Consider the following 25182-nt stretch of genomic DNA (forward strand, 5'->3'; position numbering starts at 1 on the left):
CTGTATATACAGTAATTCATACATGACAAATAACTGAAAATGATAATAAATACACAACAACAGTATGAATAAAAGCATAAAATATTAGAAATATACCCAGCAGCACCACATTCTATTTTGCATAACACCGCCTGTGATTGGCTATTGGGTAAACTAGAACAACGAAACATATTCCTACAGAAATTCCACATGTCTCTCAAAATTGCTTACATTCGATATAAACTCGAAAAAGTCTTAAGTAATATAACTTCACAGGTGTCGTTGCTATTTTTAATCATTCTAAAGTTGAAAGTAAAGGTATCTTCTGCTATGGATAATACATTATTTTTCAGTGTCTGTTTCATTTAATCAGTATGTTTCATTTAATGATCAATTAAATATATTCCACTTATTCACCCTGCTGAAAAAAGTTTGTTTGTGTAAATCATTGTGTAAAAACATGCAAAAATGTCTTCTGCATTTTTAGTTAGTTATGCATATATTTGAATGTTATTCATTTACAAAAAAATGCATTTGATTCATGTTTTATTTGTGTATGTCATACTCATTCATTCATTTCTTGTCGGCTTAGTCTCTTTATTAATCCAGGGTCGCCACAGCGGAATGAACCGCCAACTTATCCAGCAAGTTTTTACGCAGCGGATGCCCTTCCAGCCGCAACCCATCTTTGGTAATGTATGTCATACTAATAAGCCTTATTTTTTTATTGATAATTATTTTCTAGGGGTATTCACCTTTATTGACAGGACAGTGAAGATTAACGGACAGGAAAGTGTGGGGAGCAGAGAGAGGGGAAGGATTGGCAAAGGACCTCGAGCCAGGAATTGAACTCGGGTCGCCATGAGCATCTGGGTGCTATATGTTGACGCACTTACTACTAGGCTATTGGTGCCAACTAAGACTTTATTTTTTGTGTTTACTGGCTTTATCTTAGTAAATCTGAGTAAATATTTTTACATATATATAATAATATGTAAATTTGTAACAGTTAATAAATATGTGTACACTTAAATATTAAAAATTTATTTTTGTGTGCTTCCATCTCACTGTTTTACACCAGTGGGCTTTATTTTTATTTTATTTTTTTATCTCACCTAGGGCCCCTCAACCCTATTGGCCGGCACTGATCCCTTTGACACTTACTCTGAATTCTTGGGCTGTAAGGGTCCTCGATCCTGATAGCAGGGTCAAGAACACGGAAAATCACCTGAGAGAAGAGAAAGTGCACTTCAGCAAACAAGCAAACGAACCAATGGCGCTTCTCAGCTAAATAACACTCACCTCTCCTTCTGTCGACGGCTCGATATCAGAATATCTGGACTCGCAGATGACATCATCAACCTTTCGAAGAGGATCTTGGGAAATTCCTGGAAAGATGGACTCGCAGTCGTTAGCAAAGTAGCGATACACCTGCCAGCTTCGGCCGAAATCTGCAGATCTCTCAATCAACATGGCTGCTGGACGGAAAGTCTGTGTGCAAAAACTGATGCTATGAGGTCTGTTTTTTAAAGGTGATTTCTTGAAGGAAAAAACAAACCCTTCCTACCTTAAAAGTCATGATGAGATGAGTGAAGTGAAACTCAGCCTCCAGATCCAGCTGAAGGTAAACGTCAGACTTCCCTGAAGAGAGAAGACAGTTCATGTTCCACATTAATAGTCCTGTTTACATATGGTATTAAATCAACATTATGCATGTTTTTCAACCTTATTTCTTAACATTTATATTGGTGGTAGAACTAATGTTAACTAGATAGATTCTACCGCTGTTGCTAAAAGATCTGTCTTCTGTCACCTGTAATTATGCTTGCAACTTTGGGTGAGCAACATCAACCCACCAAATCCCTGCTAGAGGGACCATGGACATACAATTGCCTTTGAACAGAACAGTACTTTTAACCACGAGAGCAAAAGTTGCATAGTGTCACTTCAATAGGAATCAGCGCCAACAAACCCTTTATGCAACTCTGATTCAAGTTTTATTTATAGTGTTGCTTTCACAAGCCTGTGTACAGTATGTCTCTGTTCCCCTATGTGCTTTGTCTCTCTCTCTACCCTCTCTATCTCGCTTTTTCCCTCGTCACAGGCCCTGCCCTAGTTACATCGGCAACGTCACCGAGGATTGGCTGGAGTGACGTAGAGCCCCTTTTAAAAAGTGGAACGGTTGAAGAGAACGGTACGGAACCCCGGAAGGGACATAGTGGAGGAGAAAAAAAATTAGCTGGGTGAAAAAAAAAAAAATGGGTGAAAGAAAAAAAAGGGTGGGAGGAAAATATATATTTCTAAGTTTTTGCGTTCTCTCGCAAAGTTTTGCGTTCCCTCGCAAAGTTTTGCATTCCCTCGCAAAGTTTTGCGTTATCTCGCAAAGATGTTTTGCATAGTCTCTCACAAAACACACAAATAATTCCTGTTATTTCACTCACGTAAACCCACTAATTTTTGCCAAAATTCTCCCGTATTTTGGCATTCTATCCCAATTTCTTTACATTAATGTGCGTCGATCGTCGCCTTTCATATGCAACCTCTGAACCAGTGAATGCATGTATAAGCGCTGACTGACAGACACGCTCCGTGCAATAAACTGATCCCAGATCAGCTTCTGTACATGAAGCTCCTGTGGAGAAGTTTTGCGAGAGAATGCAAAACATCTTTGCAAGATAACGCAAAACTTTGCGAGAGAACGCAAAAACTTAGAAATATATATTTTCCTCCCACCCATATTTTTCTTTCACCCATTTTTTTTTTTTTCACCCAGCCAATTTTTTCTCCTCCACTACGTCCCTTCCAGGGTTCTGTAGAATGGAGAGGGAGTTGTATGGCATGTAGTTTGAAATTGTTATCGAAAAATATTATAAGCCTAAGCCATACTTGGTGTTGATTGTGTATTCCTGTGTTGTGTGTAACTTTGGTTTTATTGTTGCTGTAAACCCTCCAGTGCTTCCCAGTGTTTTGTTTTTGGCTTTGTTTGTTGTCACTGTAAAAATATTGTATATACATGGTTTGAAGCAGTAGGGGTTGGATTCTACACTTTTCTTTATTGTAAATATGTTTTCTTGTTTTCATATATAGGTAGGAAGTGAGGTTCAGTATTGTATTTTTATTTCTGCTTGTAAGTGTAGTTTTATTGTGGGTGTTTAGGTAGAGTGTGCTTTTTGTTTATTCTTTTTTTGTGTTTTGTGGGTCCTCTCCGAGGTATAGGCTTCACGTTTTTGATTGAAAAATAAAAAAGAGAAAACGACAAAAAATAAAAAAAATAAAAATAAAAATAAAAATAAACGGACAACCTCAAGGGTTCGTAATAGTTGTTTTATTTGTCGAGTGTTTTTTTATGGTACGTCCCTGACCCTAAACCATGGGTCGTAACAACAGAGGACAATAAAAAGCAACACAGTGTTTGGATGCTCTGTATTTGTCTGAGGTAATTGGTCTACTGTTTTTACTGAAATGTGTATATTCCATATAAAGTGTGAAGCTGATTGGTTGCTTGAAATGCGCTAGCAGCATTCTGAAAAGTTGCAATCATTTCCATGTTTTCAACATGTGCCTGCTAATCACGATTTAAAAAAATATAAATTCATTATCATTCATTCTTTTTCTTTTTGGCTTAGACCTTCCAGTCGCAACCCATCATTGTAAAACACCCATACACACTCAATCCCACACATACACTACGGACAATTTAGCTAGCCCAATTCACCAAGAGCACATGTATTTGGACTTGTGGGGGAAACCGGAGCACCCCGAGGAAACCCACGCGAACACAGGGAGCACATGCAATCTCCACACAGAAATGCCATCTGACCCAGGCGAGGCTCGAACCAGCGACCTTCTTGCTGTGAGGCGATTGTGCTACCCATTGTGCCACCATGACGTCCATATTTATTATCATACATGAGATAAACAAATGTCAAAAAAGGTTTTTAATATGCTTTTAAAACAAATGTGTTGATGAAGACAAGGCTTGTTTCGAAAATCTGAATCTGAGAGCAAAGAAAGTATATTTATCTGAATATGCCCAGGCTCATTGGAAATGCAATGACTCAGCCTGCATTTCTGTCAAATGTAAAATATGTGGCTCCATGCATGTTTCGTTGCAAGTTTCAAATGACAAATCCACTAGAGGGCGCTTTCTAGATTTTTGTACGTTTCAAATACACGTCCTTCATGTACATGCCTACAAGAATTCAGTAGTTGTTGTACAGATCATATTGCAATTAACAGACATAAACCTTTCATAAACCCAATTGATAGTGTTTCAACAGAAAACGAAGAGAAAGGTGCACTGCACCCACATGGATTTACCTTGATTTTACATAGCTTTTATGTCTTTTGTGGAACTGTGCTTCGGTTTCCTCAAATGGTTTTTTACCTTAACTTTTTTAGGTTTTACAGTGTAGTGTTTATTTGGTGTTGATCAAAGAACGTTGATAATGTGTGCCTGTAACTATCATCAGTATGAAACAAAACAAAAATGGTTGACTACATACTGCCCAAAAGTGTTCATTTGAACTAAAACCTGAGTACACAGTGACTGAAATCATGTATTGTCCTTCTTTATCAGGAAATGTAACAAGGAACTGATTTAGAATAACAATACACAACCTTAAACACATTCAAACACAGTGACTGAGCAGAGCTAGAAACTGATGGGATGTTTTAACTATCTACTTTTTAAAAATAATTGCTCATTTAAACTTCTAAGTTGAACCAATTTATCTTTACAAGTAATGTTAAATTGCATCAATTCAGCTGTTTTAAAACATCAAGTTTAAATTTGTTTAACTCAGATAAATGAGTTGAAACCTTATAAGCAAGAAAAACATAACATGCTAGTTACTTGTTACTCTGACGCTTCATTATTCCTGTGTCTGTTTTCTGCAAAGTTCACTTGAGTCTCCCTGAATTAATATTATTAGGCCGTAAATCAGTTCTTATCTCAATGCTGGATATAACCTGCATTTCATAACCAACAGCTAAACAGGAAAGAAATGGGATGCTGAGGAAAAGAGAGCTAGGTTGCAGAGAATGAGGGTGAAGAGGCCACCAGAGGTGAAATCAAGCACAAAAGGAAATTGATTGAATGGCTTTAAATGTTTTTTTTCTTCTTCAATACATGCTTCAGTATTCGAGCCTAAGGAGGAATTCATTAGGCAGAGCGCAAGCCAGAGAGCCATAAAAGAGACTACTTTAATGTACAGCACCTAAATGTTTCCTATAGAACACATTACACAGCCAGACAAAAGGCCGTTTCTATTGAATAATGTACATAATATGGCCTGAAGCTATTGATGTATTTTATATATTGGAATTATACAATTTGTATATGTTATTTTCTATTCCCTATTTTTGTTTTGTTTTTTTACATAAATATATTTTATTTTAATATTTATTTTCTATTCACCAGGGCACTCCTACTGTACTGTTACCATTTTGCTATTCTTTACTGAGCTATATTTTATTATTATTATTAAGGTTTAAATAATTCCCAAGATTTGTGTAATCACTGTGATAAAAAATTTTAATCCAATTAAGCCGACATAAAAATGAATAATAATTTAATATATTATTTTATTATTTAAAAATAGACAATGAAGGACTAATTTAGCCTTGTTTCACTTAAAAATTGTTGTATTATTTATTTATTTATCTATTAGGTTTATTTGACGGTGACAATACACATTAATAATACTAATAACGCTAATAATGTGTCAAATTTAACCAGACATCTACATTGCATCTGCAGTCCCTGGAGTGATGGTCAAATATTCAAGATAGGTAAGATAATAAAACATAGAACTAATTTTTATTATTTTACTTTACTGTTAGAACATTTATTTCTAATCATCAGTGAACATGTCTGTGAACACTAAATAGTTATCAAATTAAATGAAAATAAGTCAAAGAGTGGAAACAACAAGGCTGTAAATGCAGCCTACATTAAGCATAAAGGCAATTAGTTGTGGTTTCTAGTTACTAATAAATTTACATTTAATGTATTTGATCATTTTCTTTAAGGCTTAATTTTTCTGATGCCTCCACACATTACCCAAGACCAAAATTGACCATATCTGGTAAAATTATACCAATAAATGCAACAACAAGGGGGCTATTTGTGAGACGCACTCAACAAGTGCCAAACAACTGCTCTACTGTTCATTATACAACATTGTTGGGAAAGAGTAACTGAAACCATAGTGACTGTGAGCAAAAATAGTGAGCATTTCCTGTAAACGCCCATATTTAATCTGTTCATTCAGTGACACTCAGGGACCTCACCCTCATAAACTAAAAAAAGAACTTTGTTAAGATGTAAAGGCATATTGTTTTGGTTAAATAGCATGTAAAACCCAAGAGAGCCACTAAAAAGGTAAAAGTCCCAGTCAAATACCAGTGTGTTCTAGTAAAGTATTAGAGAACTAATAATGGCCTGAATTTAATTTCCGCTGACAGTGCTTCAGTAATTATGTTGTGTATTTTTTTTATCAGTATTACGATTGGAAGATCTGGGAATGAATTACTTTGTATCTAATGTCAGATTTACAAAAAGCATTGTCAGATTTGGATTAATTTGCGTTTCACTTCAGACATTTCACTCATACTGAGTCACATTAGCCAGTCTTTTCCCGTAATTGTTTGTATTTTTTTATTTATATATTTTTTATTCATTATTTAAATTCAATTTTATTGATTTTTTTATTATTTGTTATTGCTTTATTTTATTATTATCATATATAACATCCTCGGCAGATTTGAACCCTTTCCAGCAGTGACTGTATGAAAGTGAGATCCATCTTTACACTCTGACTACAAGAGGGAACCCTTAGTTATGCTCCAGAACTAAACAAAAGGCTTTAAGAGCCAGGGGTTGAAGAGACAGATTTTGCACACATCCAGTCACTGTTAGAAAGGATTCAAATCTGCAGAAGATGCTGGAAAACTGAAGAATTTACAGGACATGTAAGACTTTTCTGAAGAACAACAGTCAGTTTAACTGTTTAGAACAAACAAGAGCCTCATAGACAACCAACACAAAGCAAAAAGATGAAACACTTGTAGATGATCAGGAAACCACACAGCATTAAAAACCATATGTCAACTTTCTCAGGGGGTTATTTTAATAAACTCAGCTATAATTTTGTCTAATGAACTATGTGTAAACATCTTTTGTGTAAAATATCTCACTCTGAACAATACTAAATAAAAATAACATGCATTTTGTAGGATCTCTCCTATTTCATTCAAATTATTCACATTTTTAAAAATTCTTTAATCATATCTGCGTAAACTGAAATAAAAAAATAAGGTATTTTTTATTTGTTTGAAGGGGGATTTGTTATGATATGTGCATTACTGATAAAATGTAAATAAAATTTCAGCCCATCACTTCTGGAGAAGCTTAACAGTAACTGTAACTAAGCTAAATTTATAGCCATAAGTTGATTAAACTAAAAAGTCAAATAAAATAAGTGATAAGCAATACATTCTTCATATTGCAAAAAAAAAAAAAAAAAATTGTATCTTACTGTATAGTGCATGCAATACAGTGTGACATATAACAATCAATTACCATTTACCGCATTGCACTGCTGCTTTTCAGAGAAAATAGCTGATTACAGGACATTTATTTTGAAAACAGAAAAACTACTCTCACACTACTGAACTCATTTTAGTTAGTTACCCTTCAACACAAAACACCACAGCCCACAAGTGCACTTAGCAAAGAACAAATCCTGTGAGTGCATTACTGCAGATTCAGGTATGAGCCTGCAGCTTTTTTTTAGCTGTGTTTGTGTTTTCTCTTCTCTTCTGTGTTCTCTGCTCTATTAGAGTTGTGTTTTCCTTTTTCATCCTCTCTGCCCGTCTCTCTGTGTGTTTGCCAGCAGCAGGCTGTGTCTGTAATTATCTCTAATACTGCAGGGTTTAGGGAGTGTGTGTCAGGGTGAGCTTGGACATCTGAGCTTTGACACACAGCCAAGTCAACCCAACAAACTTCCACTACTCCTGAACTCCTCCTCTTCATCTATTTTATATTGTGTCTTACGTGTATACACTAGAAATGAATCACTTGATGTGACCTACATTTTGTACATAAATGATAATTTTAAATGATAATTTGTTAAAAATGATAATTAAATCATATCAACAAAAATGACTGTAAGTAAAAGAAAGTAGGTGAAAAACATACCATGTATGATAATGATCATGTACACAGTTGGGCCCATTAGGCCCAATCCCAATTCTATTTTTGTACCCCTTCCCCTTCCCCTTGGCCCTTACAACCAAGGGTTAAGGGGAAGGGCTTCAAAATTTACCCCTAAGAATTGGGACAGCACTACTGCACCTGCACACGTCATCATATGTCCTCGTGATCTCCTGCTTCATGTGAGATCAGATGATCACGACTGCTGTAGTGATTCCAGTTGTGCTATTTTTTTGGTATTTATCTTCTGGAAATCACTGAAGGCATATATTATGTTATCATAATGATTGTCTAGTGGCTCATTTCCAGCCACTAGACATTACTGACAGGGTATTCCAGTGTCAGAATCTTGTGGGACTGCTTTACAGGAGTTATTGATAGGGATTATAGGTCGTGAAATTTAGCATTTTAATTTTTCCGGTAAAAACACAAACGTGGTTATGAATATATTAAAACATGTGTTTGTTTGTCATAAAAATTCATAATAATGACAAAAAATACTAATTTGTGGATCTCCTTACTTCCGGGTTCAGCAATTCTGCCGCCGTGAAAGGTGTATTCAGGGAAATTTCCTTACCCCTTGGTTTCAAATGTGGTCCTGAAAAATCTTCGTTCGAAAGGGCTAATAACCCCTTTCCCTTAGCCCTACACCTACAAGCTAAAGAGAATTGAGACACCTCTTGGCGTGCAAAACGAGGGGTAGGGGTAAGGGGAAGGGCTAAGGGGTAGAATTGGGATTGTGCCTAATATTCTCTTTAAAGAATGGTTAAAGCGAAACAGCAATCGCTGCTGCTCACAAAAAGACATCTAGAGCTCTTGAAAGCAGCAGGACTGCTTGGTGCACGAGCATCACTTTTTGTCTAGTCTATTTCAAACAAAAGCGATCACACTAGTTGCATTTCTAGGCACGGTTGCTTCACACAAGGAAACGGGAGAACGCACGCATTTAAACAGTCGCACACATCACATCACCTGTGCGCGCCAGTAATCATCCCTCATTCAGTATTCACATACCTTCTTTTGCTCGTACTGTTTCTCAATTCTAAGATCGTATTTGCATGCATATTGGTCCATCCTTATTGTTGAATAACTACAATTTAAAAATTATTTTCAACCAGCCAAAGTGGCTAGTGGTATTGTTTGTCTAACCCCCTGAAGTCCACCCGCATTTGGCGGATTGATGGTTATTGATGTCAAGCCCTGTATTTAAAACCTACATCAAAATTATAATTCCACACATAAATACATAGTTTTACAATAGTACCAAATATATTCCTACTGGAGCCCCACTGTAAAAATAGTTATACTTATGTTAATTGTTGCCAAAATGTAAAGAATACTGGGAGAATAAATTTTATTTATTTATTTGTTTATTTGTTTGTTTTTTTGTTTGTTTGTTTATTCATTTTTGCTACAGTAAAAGCAGCAATGCTGTCAAATACTATAAAAGAACACTTATATATTTTCTATATTATATACTTTAAAATGTAATCCTTCAAGGTCGAAATGAGGGGAAAAAATGACAAATTAACAATTAACTTACTAATTAATTACAAAAAAATAGTAACTTATAGATTTACTGTTACTTTTTTATCAACTAAATGTGTTCTTGTTGAATAAAAATATAAATATAATTCAAAAAGTCTTTCTGACCCCAAACTATTTTTGAATGCAAGCATACATTCTACATTATTCCCCCCCCCCCCCCCCCCCCCCCAAATTTTACTAATGAAGGGTTTTAGGCTTATTTGAACAAGCAATGGCCTTGACTGTATGTGTATGTGTGTTCATCCCTCTCGCTCAGCTTAGAGTTATTAATAGACGCCCTGAACATCAACCTTCTAATAATACAAGTGAAGTGTTTCCAGTCCCTGCCAAGCAGCTGGGTTTTGTAGGGCACAGGGAAGGCAATTAAATTTCCTGGCAACACATTACTCTACATTTGACAAATGAGACCAAACGGATGTGTGGATTTCCATCAAAACATCACCGAAGCTGCAGATTAGCACACATGGGTTTCTGAAGGCCTTCATTAACAGTTGGCAACCCTTGGAGCCACAAAGCAGCGTAAACAGGCCAAATAAAGGAAGATGGACGTTTGACCAAATGTCTGCTTTTCTCACCGTTTTCCGACTGCCACCAGGACTTCTTGCGATGTGGTTTGAAGGTGGTGATGACGTTCTCGATGCGGTGGCTTACGGGGTTGGACTGAGGATCATAAGGCCGCCGTGAATCACACTGGAAACACTTCTTCTCCTCCTATGTAAAGTCAAGGGTCGAAATCAGAAAGTATCAGTTCTGCAGCATCATCATCTTCACAAAGAAATAAGCATGTTTATATGCACGCCAGTATGCTGAGAAATCACAAAATCCAGCTTACTAAAATTACCTGTTGTATTAATTACATGAAAGCAAACCGAATTTACAAGTACACTAACTGCGAGAACAGATGAGGACCTTACCTGCAGATGGCTGACAATGCAGTAGGGTTCTCTCCTCCGCAGGCCACAGGTGGATGATGCTTTCAGGTTGGCTTCTCGACCCACCAAGAGGTCACCGGTTGCAGGATAGCAGCTTCCATGAGTGCAGCCGTGAGCAGCATCAGGCTCCTGTGCGCTGACCGCTGACAGGACTTTTAAGTAGACAAAGAGAATCAGAACAGAACATGGTTGTTTTTATAATCTAGCTCAAATAGAGTGTTGAGTCTTTAGTTCACATGATTTTTTTTGTTCATTTAGCAGTTTGGCAAACCAGAGCTCAAGCAATGTTCCATTAATGCTTAGCAAAGGCCAAGTTTCCACTAAACATCCCTTTAGGCTGTAAGAATGAGGAGCAACAAAATGAGGGGAAATTATTTGGCAATATCAAATGATGCAAAAATCATGAATATTGTGATTTCTGTATGATCAGACATGTTTTCTCAAGTATTCCTTGTCTCACTATATACAGTAGTTTGCTTAAAACTATGGAATGTTTCTTTTCTCTATGAAATTGTTCAAAAATGTAAAATGGAACTGTAAATATTATTACAGATTGTTTTTCTTGCATAAGTTTTTACATCACAGTTCTGAATTTGATCTCAGATTTGCCCGTTTTTTTTCCTTTTCATATTTTAGACATACTGTCAAGCCAGAATTCCCAGATTTAATCTAATTTTACTTTAAGCCATGTGTAATTTATTGATTTTATTAATCTTCCTTTCTAAAATCCTACAAACTTTGCAGCAAATTTACTTATAGTTTAAATAATGGGTCAAAAGTAAACAATGGGTATAGTTTTACAGTTTTTCTCAATTGCTTTGGCACATTTTTCTTTAAACTGTGAATGCAAATCTCAAAATGGTTTGCTGGAACTTCAGAATTTTATTGCACACCTGCAAAATGTTGTTACTCCCCCAAAACATTTCTTTCACGCTTCAAATCCTAGTTATCGTGTCAGTAATTTGGCCAAGGCAACCAAAACATAAAGTGTATTTGTCATTGCGTGAGCCACACTGCTCATATTGATTAGTTGTTTTTTTAACCATGACAAATATGGAAATTTAGGTTTTAAAATTATCTGATATTTGTTGAGAGGAGTCAATAGTACATGGAAAAAAAATTTAACATTTGTATTTATACAGTACATTTATTTCTGTAAGAATGTATTACATGTAAAGTGGAATCTTGTTTGTTCAATTACTGTATTGTACATTTCATATTTCCTATGTTACCATAAATACACAAAAATACTGAAAAAAGAACATCCATGAAAACAATATTCTTGGTGAATATCCTTTCACTCTTGTTGGTCAGGCCAGAGATTACAAGTTTTTCAATTGCTCTTCCACAAACATAATGCTGCAGTTCAGGATTGTGGAGTTCTTCATTATCAATCAATAAATAAATAAAATATAGTGATTGTATCTACATATACAGTAGTCAACATTTGAAGTGGATCAAAATTGTCCAACTGTAAGATAAGAATAGGTGTTGCTAAATAGTTTTGGACAATTTTGATGAAACATTTTGATCCACGTCAAATATTGACTACGGTATGTACGTACATACAATCACTATATTTTATTTGTTTATTTATTTATTTTTGATACTATACTGTAAATGCTCCCATACTTGATTGGTCAAATAATTGATTCAAACTGCATTACAATACGAGGTCATTTACTAATTTAGCAGACATTATAAACAATGTCAATACCAGATATTTATGATGTAAACAAATGTGTACAAATGTTTGATAATTAAATAGACAGTTTTAAGTGTGTTGACTTATACAATGAAAAATGATAAAGAAGTTGTGAAGAGTTTGACAGATTAAATGAGAATTAATTCATCAGTTTTGATCAATAAGCATATGCAATTAGTTTTTGTACTTGCACACATGCGCTGAAGCATTTGCAATTTGCTTAAATCAATTATGCCACTCTGAAGTGAACAATAAGTGAACAATAAGCTAGTTTTTCAGAGATCTAATCTTTTTAAGTTTTAAATAAAAATACATAAATAAAAAAATTTTAAAAACCAAAAATTTCAATCGAGAGTTGAGCCAAACCAATTGAGACAAACTGTAATAGAAAGGAAGAGATTTAAACAGAGACAATGGTTGAAATATTTCAAGTTTCAGAATAACCTTTTACAACATTCAACAGCTGTTAACATTCCTGCCAGTGTCTTTAAAACATTCGGTGTGATGATATTGGGGTTTAGAGTTAAGAAAGCTGGGACTGTTTGAGACAGGTGCTGTGATACAAACATACTGATCTGGGATCTGTGCATATTTTGTAGTGTTTAACGTCAGAAATCAAATGTGTGACGCAAATAAGCCTAGAAAAGAACTCTTGTTTACAGCACTTAACTATCAGAGATCTGTGTCTTCAACACAAGACAGCTGCATCTGTCTGGCACCATACCCTTTCTTACCATTCTGCCACCACACACACACACACACACACACACACACACACACACACACACACACACACACACACACACACACACACACACACACACACACACACACACACACACACACACACACACAGTTTTTATAGTAAAAACTGCTTATTATATGGTCCTACCCTTAAACCCAACCCTCACAGGAAACCCGGGGCCAATTTTGAATTTGAAAATACTAAGTTAAGTATGATTTTTAAAAGTTTTGAAATACAAGGACACAAGGCATGTCTTCAAAAACACTTTAATATAGTACACCTAGGTTAAATCAATGCCATTATACACATTTCTGTCCTCATAACTAGAGTTTGGCGAATAATTAAAAAGTAATCAAAATCAACATTTGGAAACCTATAATCGATCTAATTTTTTCAGGACTATATCTTCAATTACTTTCCCTACATGTCAAGTGACCCCGCTCTGTCAAAGGCATGATTTAAACGTTTGCAGCCACTTTGCAGCCACTTCTGATCTCTGATCAAGTAGGATGATGGACGCATTCTTAGGCTTTACTTTGCTCTACAATGACGATGATTGGAAGCTGCGCCAGAGATGCCTTTAGACGGCATATAAAACCTGTCAGTAAACTATGAGGGCAAAAAAATTTAATAATTAAATAAAATAATAGTTTATTAATCCTAATTGAGTTAAAATATTATATTACAGTTTTTCTAGTTTGCTTTGACCTGGTTAAAGTAACTAGGTTCCTCTTCATTTTCATTATCACTATCCCAGCAGAGCAGAGGACCGGTCTTGCAAATGTGTAAACCCTTTCTCATTGGGTTGACACATTTTCCCCACCATTTTTCCAAACAGTTAACACAGATGTCATTCAAGCAGTCCAAACTCCATTGTTTTAGTTTTGGTAACCAAACAGAATCCGTCTATTCCTAACTATTAAAAACTACCAACATCAGTATGAAATCACTGAAGCACCGGTTTGACACTCCTTCACACAAATCTTCAATTAGCCATCATTCTGCAAACCTTATAAAAACGATGGAAGGTCTGTGTTGTTCTGTGCCAGCATTGATGGAGGAGGTCAATATGGCTATGTCCTATACTCCCAATAGATTTGACTCTATATTAGTTTACATGTGTTTTCTCTAATATTTACAGTATTTTATTACTTTTGTCTGTTTTTTTTATATACAGTATTTCAGTTTTCAGCCACAGTTTGAAAAATGTCATGAATTCAATATATATTCAATCAAAGCACATCTTATTCTTGATCCAATTCTTTGCAAAAAGGCGAATTTGACAGCCCAAATAGAGACAACAAATGCCATTGGCTATAAGCTACAATGGCAAGCAATGGTGGTGCATTTTGAGTTCTGTATTTTGTATTTTGTTGTCCATTGTGTAATAATGATTGTGCTCATATACTTGTTTGCAAGTTGTGTAGTTTGAAGGTAAAACTAGCTTTTGTTGCATATGTTAAATGTTTCGACACGATATGTGCCTTTTGCAAGCAAAATGTGTCATTTTGACCATGAGTGCCGCTGTTTAGGCCTGTGTGTTAACTGTTTTGAAAATGTGGAGTTTCAGTTGACAACTACATCCAAGCAATCGAGAAAAACTGTAATTGAGATTTTGGTTTTAGACCAAACTGCCCAGCCCTACTTACAACCAACAAAACACATACATGCACAAGTATCAGACTCACAGTTCAACATACAGCAATAGTTCCAACATGAAGCCAAACTCCAAATTGAGCAATACTCATCACAAAATAATGGAAAATGCCACAAAAACTATCCATTTAAACTCAATCTAAAGCCATTTTTTCCCCTTAAAGACAGAGTAACTGACCGCAGATAAGTCCAGAGACACCAAATGCAACTACTGAGCACTGACAAATCTAGTGTGAAATGTAATCTTTCTGATTTCTTATGCACAGATTGTTTTAAATAGGCATTACATGACAGGAGTTAACTGTCTGACTGTGTGTGTTTGTGTGTGTTCCATAAAAGTTTTAGAGAAACATAAACGTGGATGATGATGACAATTTTAGTATGAAATGTCTTGTTAAATATTTTGGCTAAAAAGACCCAGCAGAATGCAAGAGTGAAATACAGTCACGGTTGGAGGACAAAAAGTTCACTTTAAGGATTACCAAATGGACATAGTTTCTCATTTAGTCAGTACACCCACAATGAGCCATAATAATGCATGGAGATACAAGAACATACAGTTTACACCGCTTTAGTCACCAGCCTCACACATGTCTATGTTTCAGACTATGTTAGACGGTTTACTTGAGAAAGCTGCCCTTCAGTCAGTCAGTATGTGTGTGCCACTCTCTGCTCCTGCCTTACATGGACAAGCTGTGAGGAATGTGGGAGGACAGCTGGCACTGCAGACATACCTCTGAGCTAACAAAGACCTGCTGTTGCCTACTGTACTCTCTGAGGAGAGCTCTAACTAACCCCACAGTCCAGGTGGAGGATGCAGAAATGCATTAAATGTTTAGCATCCTTCAAAAACTGTATGTTGAGCACAATGACACATCAACAAGCAGACAGACAGACAGACAGACAGACAGACAGACAGATACATAGACAGACACGCAGACAGACAGGCAGACAGACAGACAGATACATAGACACATAGACAGAAACGCAGACAGACAGACAGACAGACAGACAGATAGATACATAGACAGACATGCAGACAGACATACAGACAGACAGACAGATACATAGACAGACACGCAGACAGACAGACAGACAGACAGACAGATACATAGACAGACACGCAGACAGATAGGCAGACAGACAGACAGACAGACAGATACATAGACACATAGACAGAAACGCAGACAGACAGACAGACAGACAGACAGACAGATAGATACATAGACAGACATGCAGACAGACAGACAGACACATAGACAGACACGCAGACAGACAGACACAGACAGACAGACACGCAGACAGACAGACACAGACAGACACAGACAGACAGACAGACAGACAGACAGACAGACAGGCAGACACACAGAGAGACAGACAGAGAAGACAGACAGACAGATACACAGATAGACAGATGCATAGACACAAAACGATAGATACAAAGACACATATACAAACAGACAGACAGACAGACAGACACAAAGACAGACAAACAGACAGACAGACAGACAGATACATAGACACAGAAAGATAGATACAAAAGCACATAGACAGACAGACAGATAGTAAGATACATAGACACTCAGGGCTCTATCATACACCCGGCGCAGTGTGGCACAAAGCGCGGCGCAATAGTCTTTTGGTAGTTTCAGCTTGGCGCAAGAGTCATTTTGAGGCGTTGCGCTACGCTGTTTAAATAGCAAATGCATTAGCGCTCATTTTTGCGCCCATAGGCGTTCTGGTCTAAAAAGGAAGGCGTTCTGAGGCGGACTGCTGGCGCGTTGCTATTTTGAGAAACTAAAATAGATTTTTCATTAGACCAAAACTAACCCGGTCTAAACTCCGGCGCAGAGTTGCGCCTTGCTTACGCACTGCTTAATAAACACAAGAGACCAATAGGCAAATATCTTTACATATGAAAAAAATTTATATTAAGGATATATATAGCATATAATAAGAATAGATATAGGATATAAATATAAAGGATTAAAATATTACAAAACATATTATTTTCTAGCCTACATAAATATGAAAAATCACTGCTTTTATTTCTTCTTTATCTCGGGAGGCTTTTTCAGTTCATTCATAACAATTTGCTTTTGTATAATGTTATTATTATTAGCAGTATTATTTATTATATCCATATTTATATTTGTTTTATTAAAAACAAGCTTAGATTTGCCCACCTGTCAGGTTTTAGACCATATGGGCACATCATGTGTTTTAGGATATAACTCAGGTTTTTGAGCACATTTTGTTAATATTGTTCATTTATTCGTTTGCTGGAAATTAGAACTGAATTTAGAAATAGTTTTGAAATGAAAATTTGCGCTTAAAAAACAAAATTATTTATTTATAGATTAATTGATGTATGTGCGTTAAGGTTTCCCTATCCAAGAGCGAAAGTGAAAGTAGTTCCATTATCTCTCATTCTCACACAGTAGATGCTCTGTTTAACAGTTTTCTGTTAAAAATTAATTAATTAATTAAAAAACTGTTAACTGTTTGCTTGTGAAATGCTCAGTTTTTCCACTTAGACTTACTTTGCGTCCTGTAAATAGCGAATGCGCTCTTGGCGCGACGCAGCTGGGTCTTAAAGGGAATGGGAGATGAGACTCTAATTGGTTTATTCTCAAAACAAACCTATAACTCATTAAGAAAATAAACTCAACCCTTTTAGACCATGTGCCGAGGCCCAATTTCCCGTCCTTAAATTAGCAAAAACACGTCCTGACACGCCCTGAAAGCGTTTGCGCCCTGCGTTTTGCGCTCTGCGCATGGATCGTCAAAATAGAGCCCACAGACAGACACACAGACAGGCAGACAGAAAGACAAACAGGCAGATAAGACAGACAGGCAGACAGAGAGACAGACAGACAGACACATAGACACATAGACAGACACATAGACACATAGACAGACAGACAGACAGACAGAAAGATAGATAGATAGATAGATAGATAGATAGATAGATAGATAGATAGATAGATAGATAGATAGATAGATAGATAGATAGATAGATAGATAGATAGATAGATAGATAGATAGATAGATAGATAGATAGATAGATAGATAGATAGATAGATAGATAGATAGAAATTAAACATTTGGCAATAAGTCAATAACAATAAACCGTCTTTGTCAAACTAGTGTAAACAGTTTATAATACCGCGAGTGGTGGTTAATTATAGATGTTCCAGCAGTGAATGAGTGTGGCAGCTATAGGGGCTGTGCAGTGGTCCTGACAAGCTTCAGTGACTCAGAATAGATGAACTCAGTCTCAATGCAGTACAGTGCAGCATGTAGTAGGGCAGAGAGTGTTATCTATATCTCTGAAAACACAGTGATTGTGAACCGGCCATATCCCATCATTCTGTCTGGTGTCCTGTTTGTCCTGTCTGAGCTGCTCTGCTCTCATGACAGACAAAGAGAGAGCTTCTCTGTCGGTCTTTCTCTCAGAAACACATTCAATCTTTCTCCTGTACTTTTTTTATGAACATATATTATTTCTTGATCCAGTAAAGTACTCTCCGTCTTTTATCTACAGTCTTCAGTTTCTGCAGCTCTGGGTTTGGCTCAGTGTGTGCCAGGTAGGGATTATCACAGCTGGGACCGTCTGCTTTGTTCAGGAGCTCCGCTTTTTTTCGTCCTCTTGCATCTCTGCCCCTCTCAGCTTTCAGAGGGGGATTGTTTTCAACCAGGGAAGGCAGAGAATTGCCTCCTTGTGCTTCTCTGTAACCCCCAGAGTCATTTTAATCTCAGGGACTGTTCATTTGACGAGAGGGGAAAAAGTGACACTAACACGGCACATTCTTCAGCGTCTGAGTGACAGAAAACACCTGGTCACTTCCTAAATAGTCCATTAAGCAGCAGAGAGACCCCGCTGAAACTGTTTTAGAGTAAAGCTTTTACACAAATACTGATTAAAGAGCAATTAATACTACAAACTACACAAACAACCATGAACTTGTCAAATGGTAACTTCATCTTTAGTCTTAAAACATTTGCATTCCTTCTGCTTTCCTTCGACAAACTGTACTGTCTGCTCTTGTGATTTCGCGATTTAGGATTTAAAGACTATTCCTCGTTCGTCCACCTGCTGTTGGAATGTAGGAAATATTCTCCTGAGGTAAGAATCCTCAAAGAGAGGGAGTATATCTGACCAGGGATGGATGAAAAGAACCTACTAGAAATCCTGAATTTCCACTATATGAACCCACCATCTGACCCACTGTTTAGCAAATAGTCTAAATAGTGTCAATGCATGGACAGAGATGCAGTATGTAGTGTTGGAAAAATGTATGTATTACAATCTTAAGTCACTTAAGTGTTACTTAGTTACTTTTTAAGGAAAGGAATGTGAATGTACTCTGAAAAAATGTTTAACTGGAATTATTCAATTGTTTTAAGATAAGTGGTTGCAAAATTTTTTTTTTTTTTCTTCACTCCCATTTTTTTTTTCTTCACTCCCATCAGGTGAAGTTTTTTTTCCCTCTCCGCTGTCGCCACTGGCTCGCATGGTTCAGGATTGGTAGAGCTATGCATCGATGAATTTGCTCTTCAGTGTTTGAACTCTCAGTAATGATTAAATCACGCTGAACTGAGCTAAACTGAGCTGAACTGAACTTAAACACTAAAAACTGAACTACACTGTTCCAGTTACTATGAAAATTGAAAATGAAAAATTGAATTGAATGAATGAATTAAAAATGTTTATATGGAACAAAGTTAAGTTTGTTTAAATTTAACCAATATAAATTGTTTGCAACCACTTACTATAAAAAAAATTAGTAAATCCAATAAATCATTTTTTCAGTGTGTCATGTTATTTTCACATTTATGTTTTAGGCTTAAAATTGTAATTCATTTCTTATTTACCTAACACAAGATCCATCGAATTTATAACAAGATTCAATACAAAATGATAACATGACTTCGTAAATCATCAAAAGCTACTATAATTGTGAAAGCTGTCATGATTGGCGAAACCTTGCTGTGGACCAAACAAACTCGGTTTGATTTCAACTGTATACATACATCAATGTATACATATATATATATATATATATATATATATATATATATATATATATATATATATATACATATACATATATATATATATATATATATATATATTTTTTTTTTTTTTTTGCTAATGCTACCCCAACCCTAAACCCAACCGTGTTATTGTTATAGTGTTTCAAAAAATATTTCTTAAAATGCATAAAATCATAATTTTGGAGTATTTGCACAAGGATTTGAACCCAAAAGCTGTTTGCAACACAGTAACAATGTGCAGAGTTTTATTCAGACCCTGTCATTCAAATGCAGATGCACTAGGTCTCGAAACGCTTCTGAAATGACCGATGCTTTGAATCGCTTTAGTCACATGACTTGGCTTTCCGAAACACTTTAGTCATATGACCTGTGTGTTTCGAATCACCTTAGTCACGTGACCTGGGTGCTTTGGATTCTGCTTCGGTGGAGTGTTTTAAAACACTTGCGCTTTGAGATTTTCTACAGTACCTTCAGTTATACTGGTTTACATTTGAGTCAAAATGTATTATTTATCATTTATTATGTTAATGATCCGGATAAATTTGTAATGATCCAATTTAGTATTTGTATTAAATGTTGATGCACTGTTAACACTTAAACAAATGCTGCACTTATTTGATCAAAAATGACAGTATAAATCGTAATATCATTATCATTTAAAGTTGTTCTTTTAATATAAAATTTTGATTTAATACATCTAATCTAAACTGTTTTCTACTTTAATGTATTTTAAAATACAATTTATTCCAAAAACTTAATTTTTAGAACCAGTGGAAGACTGTGGTGTGCTTTTATTTTATTTTTAATTTATTTATTTAATATATACATTTGCATTTTAGTCCCTGTACACCTATACAGATAACTATATAAACATTATTTAGTCATTTATATATCGTGATTTCAGGAGCAGGTGTTAAACCTAAAATAAACCTAGAAAACAACATTTCCTCAGTGCAAAGATATCCACTTTTTATTTTACCAATGTGTATGACTAACATAAACAACTGGTGTGACAGCAGAATCTACTAACCGCTGTCACAGCCTCCACAAGACATGACAGTAATGATGATACAAGCATTCAGATGCCCTCATGGCCAAATGTGAAATATAGAGAATACATGTGTACCCAGGAAAGGGCAGCTGGTTACTTTTCTCCCTTTTCACTGAGTTTATTTTGGCACAGTGAGTAGTTAGTCTGACGAGAGGTGTCTGCTATTTGGAGCCACTGCCCAGGCTCAATGTCTGCTCTCTCCTCTAACCCTACTGCTATTTCCAGCTCTTCTCAAATCAGCCTAACCCCTCTCCAGTCACACATCACATACACTCTGTCATGGATCCTATGATTCCTCCTATTACTATAACAGATACAGATCTGTTGCTATAACAAACTGCTATTACCAATGATCAGTGCGGGACAGATGACTAATTTATTGTCCATAATTGTATTCTCTTGCAAGTGATAAATTACAGTATAGTCAGTAACATTATCAAGTGGATTACTCATATTTGGTAATGTATTCTGGCTACATTTTATTCATAAATTTCTATATTAATCCCTGGTCTATTTCAGCATTCTGAAGGACCACATGAGAATGAAGACTAGTGTATTGACATTGAAAATTCAGTTTTACCATAACATGAATAAACAAGACCCTAATATATATTCAAATAAACTAAAGTTAACTAAGTAGTCTAATAAATAAAGTTATATTTTTGTTCCTGAGAGACTATAAAATGTAAAATGTTCCCCACTCCAAAGAACATTGACTTGATAATTGTATGAAATATGAACAGTTGCATTTCTTATGTTCATTTAGTAGTTATCCTTTGTCATTATGTCTCTACAAGAAGAAAGGGGTGCTGGTTAAGAGAATAAGACCACTGTAAAATTTCACAAAGTTAATGATAATATGAATAAGCTGAAATATTTTACAGTAAGTTTTAACTTGTTATAAGTTGTATAGGTATCTCAAACTGAGAATGAACACTATTAGAACAATTTTAAATATAGGATCAAGCTATACAATGTATAACGCAATTAGTTACTTTATCTTAAAAGTGCCTTAAAAGCAACAAGTTGACTACTTTAAAAAGGCTTTACAAACTTTAACTTAAAAAAATAACCCGTTGAAACTTGGATCTTGTAAGTTGAATTAACTTTCATAAGTAAGCACGTAGTTCAGTTATAATTTTGAGGGAACAGGTTTACTCAGAGAGTTAGACCTTTTTCTTGACTTTACAAAGAAACAGCAATGGTTGTTGGATGACATCACTATGTTGCAGAAACACTATTGGTTAAATGCCCGCAAAGTAAAACATGGAAGTAGCTTGAAGCGGAAAGTGCGAGTACAGTATGTCTGCGGTTTGAAAGCATTGTAAAGTTGATGACAACAACATTGCCATAGCAAACTGTGAGATATGTAAACTTGGGATTGCAAGAGGTGGAAAGGAAAAGGCTAGATTTAACACAACAAACCTAAAAAGACAACTCAAAAACAAACAACATTTCTTATGCTTATGGAACCTCGATTTGAATTTTTTTGGGTTATTATAGAAGTATCGGATCAGATTTTGGTATCGGTAGACACTCAAAATTAAATGATTCGGAGTCGAGGGCAAATAAACCTGATCGGGACATCCCTAAATAAAATATTGCTAGTTATATATCCACTAATGAGCAAAATGGTCAAGATGATTGGTAGAACCTACTGTAGATGAGTCTATGTTATTAGCTTAATGAATTTTCATCTGTGAACAACACACCTTAGAATGTCATAGCTGGCCAATCAGAAGTATCAAGTATCCCAGAGAGTCAAATAATAACTTTGACTAACAAATGAAACCTTATAGCAAAAAAGTAGCAGGAGCTCTTGCATCTTGTTAGGAAGGATGTTCTGTGGACAGGTACTCTGCAAAAATGGCCAAGCATGAATTATAATGTGATGCACACCTTCCCTTGACCTGCATGACAGATGAGATCATTCTTCATTCCCCCCAGGAAAGCCTGTTAAAATACTTCATATCCTGACAATCACATATGGATGTATACTCAGCTGTGACACACACACACATGTCCACATCTGGAGTTCACATGAGATGAAGGTTAAAGAACTGAGAAAGTGTGAGAAATGTGAGGAAAAAGTGGTTAAATCTGTGAATGAATCATTCTTTGGAATTAAATCTAAATCACTAGATATTTCTGAATTTTTTTTCTCAACAGAAAATACTTTTATTTTTTTTGTAAAGCACCAGTGCAAGGAAAAGAGCTATCTGAAATACAATGACAACAACAAAATCCATCATAGTTAAAAAGAAACCCTTTTTTTGCATGCTTTCTTAACTTATCAAATTATTACTTGACTCTAGATTGAAAAGATGCTAATATTGTATTTGTAATTGCTAATGTGTTAATTGGCCCAGTTAATCTTTGCCATTCTCAATATTAATTGTATTTGGAAACAATAACCCTTTATTTAATGGGGTTTTTAATGGGTAATTAAAAGTATAGTTTTATAGAGTTGAAGTCAGAATTATTAGCCCCCCTGAATTATTAGTCTCACTGTTTATTTTTTCCCCAATTTCTGATTAACGGAGAGGAGATTTTTTCAACACATTTCTAAACATAATAGTTTTAATAACTCATTTCTAATAACTGATTTCTTTTATCTTTTCCATGGTGACAGTAAATAATATTTTACTAGATATTTTTCAAGACACTTTTATACAGCTTAAAGTGACATTTAAAGGCTTAATTAGGGCAGTTAGGTAAACTATGCAGGATAGGGTAATTAGGCAAGTTATTAGGCAAATTAGGGGAAAAAACATAGCTTAAAGGGGCTTATAATTTTCAAATTAAAATGGTTTTTAAAAAAATAAAAACTGCTTTTATCCTAGCCGAAATAAAACAAATAAGACGTCCTCCAGAAGAAAAAATATTATCAGACATAATGTGATAATTTCCTGGTTCTGTTAAGCAATATGAAATATTCTAAGAATATTTAAGAAATATTTATAAAAGAAAAAAATCAAAGGGGGGCTAATAATTCTGACTTTTACTATATGTGTAACTAAACCCAAACAAGATTATTATTACTATTATAATATATATAACTTTTTTTTGCTCTTTTGCAATAACACTGATTTAAAAGCTTAATGCTGAAGCTGATAAACTTAAGTAGCTTAATTGTTGATTGTTATGCAACAGTGAACATTGTTACACAGTGTTATGTTAATAATGAATATTAGCATTATTATTATTTTATATTAATCATGTTTTATTATTTAATATTATTTATGTGTTCTTGGTTTAGTACTGAGCAAATAATAATTACAGAGAAGAAGATATTAAACAAAAAATTCATACTGATTCATACTTAGAAAACATTCCAAAAAATACAGATAACTGCATCAGAACAAAAATAATTAAATAAATAATATAGTAATTGTGCTCCATAAAAAGGCTATTGGTGCATCCTTAAAAATTATTTTTGGGTTGATTCACAAAATTGATGTATGGATACAATTTGACAATTTCTCATTGTTCTCATTGTGTACATATGAACAATGTGGTAACTGTACTATAAACTACACTGTTAGACCTTACCAGGCTTTTTTACAGTAGAACACTGGCAACACTGTTGCCAGCTACTCACTGTAAAAGTTTGGTTACAGTAAGTAACTGGCAACAGTGTTGCCAGTTAATTACTGAAACTGAACCATTACAGTGAGTGGCTGGCAACAGTGTTGCCAGTTGTTTACTGTAACCGAACCATTGCAGTGAATAGCTGGCAACAGTGTTGCCAGTTAATCACTGTAATAGAGCAGTAGTGGTAACTAACTGGAAACTGTGTACAGTTAATTACTGTACTGTAGTGTTACAACTCACAGCATTATACTGCATCCACAATAGTATGTCAAGGTGTTACTAAAATTAATTAGTATTCTTGCCTTTTATTAATTCTTTAAATTAATTAAGTTGTAAATTCTGACAAATTTATTTTACTGTTTTGGCAGCAAACAAATATAAAACAGAAATTGTAAACCAAAATTAAGAAATCAGCAGATATAAATATCATCTTACATATTACTGAGAGCCACAGGTCTGCACAGCAAGGCTGCAGTCAAACTAACGTTTAAGCATGCAAAATTCTGTCATATGGCTCTGCGAAAAGGAGTGGGATTAAACAAAATATTTAGAGATTGAAAAAGCAAGCAACTGGTCCATAATTTTTGTTCAGAGAGGTCATGGTTTGATCTTTGATTAGTCTCAAGCAATCACATGATGTGATTTCACAGTTCAGAGCTCTCCAAACTTGAACTTTCCAATGCTGCAAACTGT

At 35.3% G+C, this 25182-nt stretch overlaps 1 protein-coding gene across 5 annotated transcripts in view; it reads right to left on the reverse strand.

Moving 5' to 3' along the window:
• Positions 1–25182, reverse strand: part of lamb2 (laminin, beta 2 (laminin S)) — a 79391-nt gene that overhangs the window by 41909 nt on the left and 12300 nt on the right. For all 5 annotated transcript variants that reach the window (XM_005162045.5, XM_073938122.1, XM_005162046.5 and 2 more), the window contains 5 exon segments: positions 10660–10829; positions 10321–10456; positions 1547–1620; positions 1282–1470; positions 1144–1207 (listed from right to left, as the gene is read on the reverse strand). In XM_005162045.5, coding sequence (XP_005162102.2) covers positions 1144–1207; positions 1282–1470; positions 1547–1620; positions 10321–10456; positions 10660–10829 — 633 coding nt within the window.

This window comes from Danio rerio, chromosome 23 (genome assembly GCF_049306965.1).
Source record: "Danio rerio strain Tuebingen ecotype United States chromosome 23, GRCz12tu, whole genome shotgun sequence".
NCBI classification, from domain to species: Eukaryota; Metazoa; Chordata; class Actinopteri; order Cypriniformes; family Danionidae; genus Danio; species Danio rerio.